The sequence below is a fragment of the Oryza brachyantha genome, chromosome 12, assembly GCF_000231095.2.
Source record: "Oryza brachyantha chromosome 12, ObraRS2, whole genome shotgun sequence".
Lineage (NCBI taxonomy): Eukaryota > Viridiplantae > Streptophyta > Magnoliopsida > Poales > Poaceae > Oryza > Oryza brachyantha.
This window is the reverse complement of record NC_023174.2, coordinates 4031286-4035851: the sequence shown is the minus strand read 5'-3', so window position 1 is coordinate 4035851 and position 4566 is coordinate 4031286. Positions and strand designations below refer to the sequence as shown.

Genomic DNA, 4566 nt, shown 5'->3' with positions numbered 1-4566 from the left:
GGGGTTAGAGTTTCCCTAATCATATGAAATTCCTAAGCAATGGCACGATGCATATAGATTTTTTGAGAAAAGTTAGCAAGAGCTCAAATCTTTATTTCAGTATCTCTCTTGCAATTCCTACGTTGTTCCTGAGATCTATTGAAACAACCATTCCTGTATTTTTTTTATGTATATTGAATCCATTGTTTTATACTTGCATTTCTACTAAAATCATGTACTTTTCCTATTGCTCTGTTTTTTTTTTCAATCATGTCTTTGAAAGGAGCCCTTACCCTGGAGATAAATGGATGGATATGTAATAACATTGAATAGATGATACAAATTACAAAACATCTGACATGTTATTAAGGCAAAACGGCGAATGCATCATGTTTTATCTTTTTTTTTTCTCCCCTTCCTTTTTGTTTTGGTTGCAAATGATTGTAAATAGAAAGGCTCTGAGTCTGAATGAATTGCTCAGGAATTAAGCAATATTCAAGAACCATGCCTTGATAAACCAAAAAAAGGTGAGTTTTCAGCAGTGACTGCCAGGAGTTTTTAATAACACTGCCAACACCTTGTCAGCTTTGCCACAATGCAGCAGTATGCTAGCAATTTAAGTGAGCAGGGGTAGTGGGGTACATACATGACGATATCAGCAATTAGTACTAGATGCTTCTGAAATTCTGTTACTAGCATTTGCTCTCTATCACTTGAAAACCAGCTACTTCAGCCCTCTACCTCTTTTCCTCGTTGTTACTTGGCTCTGCTCTTTCAGCCTTTTGTCCTTGAAGGCCTTGACCATGTTGTACACCTGAAGTGAACATTCATATTACAGTCTTAACCAAACTCTGAGGAAATTTATTGTACTATATTTAATTTGTGCCTACCTTCCGAATTCCTGATGTCAAACCCATTGACTCGACTGCATTTTCATCAATGAATCTCAGTTTGGTGCTATCTTGTCCCTCCTTGCATAATTGTTTCGCATCATCTAAAGTAAAGAAATTAGACAGCTCCATGGAAATGAATAACACGATGTAACTGCTAGTGTTGACAACAAATGAGATTACCTTCGAGGTTCAAAATCATCAGCTCCACAAACATTGTCAAGCGAATGTGTGAGAAAATGTGAACATATTGGCCAACATCTTCCCTGAGGATCACACTGGATCTCCGCTTCACATCTATGCTAAGGAGCTGCCTCAAATACTTGTCCATCTCCTTTCTCCTGTTCATCGCATCAGTCTTCCCTTCGCTCACAAGAACAGATGGGAACTCCCAGAGCCCAGCGAGCAAGCCCTCTTCTGGCCTCTTGATCAGCAGAAAGAGATTATCCATGTCCATCGTGCATGTCACACCTTGATCCAACGCGTGTGCAATTTGAACAACACAGACAGCAGCAAAATCACAGCGTGGTTTGGCTTTGGGAACCACTCGTGGGAAGTCAGTAACTTGGAGTGAAGTGTTTTGACTGGAAAGTGTGAGCGCCTGGCAGTGGCTAGAGACAGGGCACTGGGAGCAACCGGGCTTTGTCTTGCTGCAGAGTGTTGCTCCTAGCTCCATCATTGCTTGGTTGAAGTCTCCCGGCCTTGAAGGGTCAACCAGTTCACCAGTGAGCTCCCTGTGAATTGTGATCAAGAGGAAATGGTGTTCAAAGGCCATGCAATTTGGAAGTTTTCAGATCGGTATAAAGCTTCGAATTCAGAAAAGATATGTATGGGAAAATGATGTGATAGGATCAGTACACTATATAGCCATATACAGGTAAGGTTTGCACTTGGATGGGTATCAGGGAACTGCAAATAGAGCTTGTCAACTGTAACGCTTTTTCTTTACTGAATTTGTAGCGTAATTGGTTATATGAATATACACATTTTGGCTGCACTTGTAGATCAGTATAATGCCATTGTTGTGCAAAATAATGATAATGCAGTAAGGCCGGGTTCGTTGCCTCCAGGTAAGTTAACTTACCCTCTCGTTTTCCGCACGCACGCTTCCCGAACTGCTAAACGGTGTATTTTTTGCAAAAAAATTCTACAGAAAAGTTGTTTTAAAAAATCATATTAATCTATTTTATATTTTTTCAATAATTAATAATTAATTAATCATGTACTAATCTATTGCTACGTTTTCCGTACCAGGGTAAGTTAACTTACCTCCCTCAGAACGAACACGGCCTAAGATGAATTAACACACTCAGTGCCATTATAGGAGTCATGGGCCATGACTCATGGCACATACATGGATATGAATTTGTACAGTTCTATCGGTGATCGGCAAAGATAGTTATTTACCAGAATCTCTTCACTGTTGAGGATTCTTTTGGATTATCAGGAATAGCATAAAGCCTGCTGATAACTCGAACGACATTGCCGTCCACAACAGGGACAACCTACATTAGCAAGGTTACATAATCATGTGAGTATGTAAGGGATCATACCTATGGTGATTTGAATAGGATATAAATTATGGAGAGCTCAACCTCATTGAAGGCTATGGAAGCAATGGCGCCTGCTGTGTAATCCCCAATGCCACGAACCCGACGGAGTTCAGATGCTGTGCGTGGGAACTCGCCTTTTTCAATAATTTGCTTTGCTCCCTACTTTGCAGTAAAAAAAGTAAATCTTATTAAGCTACAAAGAGATTTAACCAAAATACATGCCCAAAATAATACTTTGTTCCATACCAACATTTCTATTCATTTATCAGTATCTTGTATATAAATGCACAGGCACTTAAATGTAAAACTAGGGTACTTTTACATCATTAAGTACTGTCTAACTTCCAATGTCCATGAAGTACTAATTGTGAGCTAAAAATAAATGGGAAGAAAAGGATTGTTTCCACTCTTATTCTTGCCGGTTCCACCCAAAGAGCCCAATCATCACCAGATGAACTGATAACTTCACATGTGATTGCCAACAATTGCAATGCATCAGGCATCCCTCTGTCAGACAACACAGATTCCAAATAAAACTCTCCTCCAGACAAAACATCGAACAGTTCACGGGCCGCCCGGAAAAAGTTGCCAAGTCTTTACTCAGCATTCACTGAACATTACCCTCCCCAATCCCCGTCATGCCATGAATCTACTTGCTGCTCACCTCCAGCAGAAATCGGGCCCTCCGGTAGTACCCAAGCCCTGCCCACATCTCGTTCACCTCCTGCAACAATCGGCGCCCAAACACAAACCAAGAACTCGATTACCACCCGCACACAGAGCATCAAAGAATGGACATCTCGTGCGATGGAGGGATCTTTTTGTCTAGTCTCACCTCCTGCGTGGCGGCGGCGAGGCTGTGCACGGTGGGCCAGCGGGCCATCCACCGGGAGTAGTAGTCGACCACCACGGGCACCCGCGTCTGCTGCAGCATCACCTCCGACACCCACACCGCGTACGCCCTCTCTTCCCCGCGACCCGGCTCGGTGGCGGCGCGCCGCCATGGCAGGTCGCGCCGGTTGGCGTCGTACCACAGCAGCAGTTCCGCGCGCATCGCCGCGGTGGCCGTGGCCGAGGTGGGCCCTACTGCCGCCCTGGAACCCGGCGGCGCCGCCAGGTCCTCGATGTCCGTCGCGGAGGGGGCGGCGCGAGGTCTCCGGGTGGGGCGGCGGTTCTTGGCCACCTTGGGGTTCTTGGCCATGGACGCGACGCGAGGGGGAACGCGAAAGGTCGGACCTTTTTTTGTTCTTTTTGAATCGACGACCTTGCCGCCGGTGCTTTTGGGGCACAAGGCCATACACAAATAATACCTCCGTTCCATGATAGCTCTTTTTCGTTTTTCTGTATTGAATGTTTGATTATTCATTTTATTTGAAAAAATTTATATAAAAACTTAAGAAAATTAGTTACGCATAGAGTACTATTCATGTTTATCATCTAGTAAAAAATATTAATCACAAAAAAATTCAAATATGATGAAGAGTTAAAGTATTATATATATAAACTAAAAAATGATCTTATTCCGGAACGGGAACGGAGTAGTATAACGGGGTCACAGTCCTCTATAAACCCATCATCTAACTTGAATATCGATGATGTGTGGAAAAAAATAGTTCTAGCAAATCATATATCTCATTATTCAAGAATAAAGTATCATCCATATAGGAAAAAAATCTAAATATAAATGTTATCTCTCCTTCATCCATATGTTAACATGCAATCAGAAGAGAAAAGAGTAATATTAATATGACAGAAGGTGGTGGTAAAATATTAATAAAATACATATGGATGATTAGCACTAAGCACAAAACCCGAAGACCGAACCCGAAAGAACCGAAACCTGATGCCCGAATTGTATTTGCGGGTTCTAAGTTTGAAAACCCGAATTTATTCCAGTTAAATTGAGTTTATGTCTCCGGTACCCAAAATACCCGAATACATGAAATAAGGGCAACAGTCCCTTCCCTTGCTCCGGTATTTCAACATCCACATCAAAGACAGATATGACGCAAACAGGAAGCAACTTTAACTCTACCACCAATGTGGCAACATGTGAGCTAGTGATTTGAGGTTAAATGTGTTTTTTTACTGCAGTTTTATGTTCTAATTTGAGAATTAAGATAAAATATGTTTCATGGCTATGA

General features: G+C 42.1%; 1 protein-coding gene across 1 annotated transcript; it reads right to left on the bottom strand.

Moving 5' to 3' along the window:
* Positions 1–259: 259 nt before the first annotated feature.
* Positions 260–3658, bottom strand: LOC102709232 (adenine DNA glycosylase). The gene is made up of 7 exons (XM_040529589.1): positions 3258–3658; positions 3087–3146; positions 2465–2581; positions 2277–2374; positions 1053–1603; positions 870–973; positions 260–793 (listed from the first exon to the last, which is right to left on the bottom strand). Exons 1-7 carry the CDS (start codon positions 3621–3623, stop codon positions 704–706), a joined length of 1386 nt encoding a protein of 461 aa, XP_040385523.1. The 5' UTR covers positions 3624–3658; the 3' UTR covers positions 260–703.
* Positions 3659–4566: the final 908 nt, after the last annotated feature.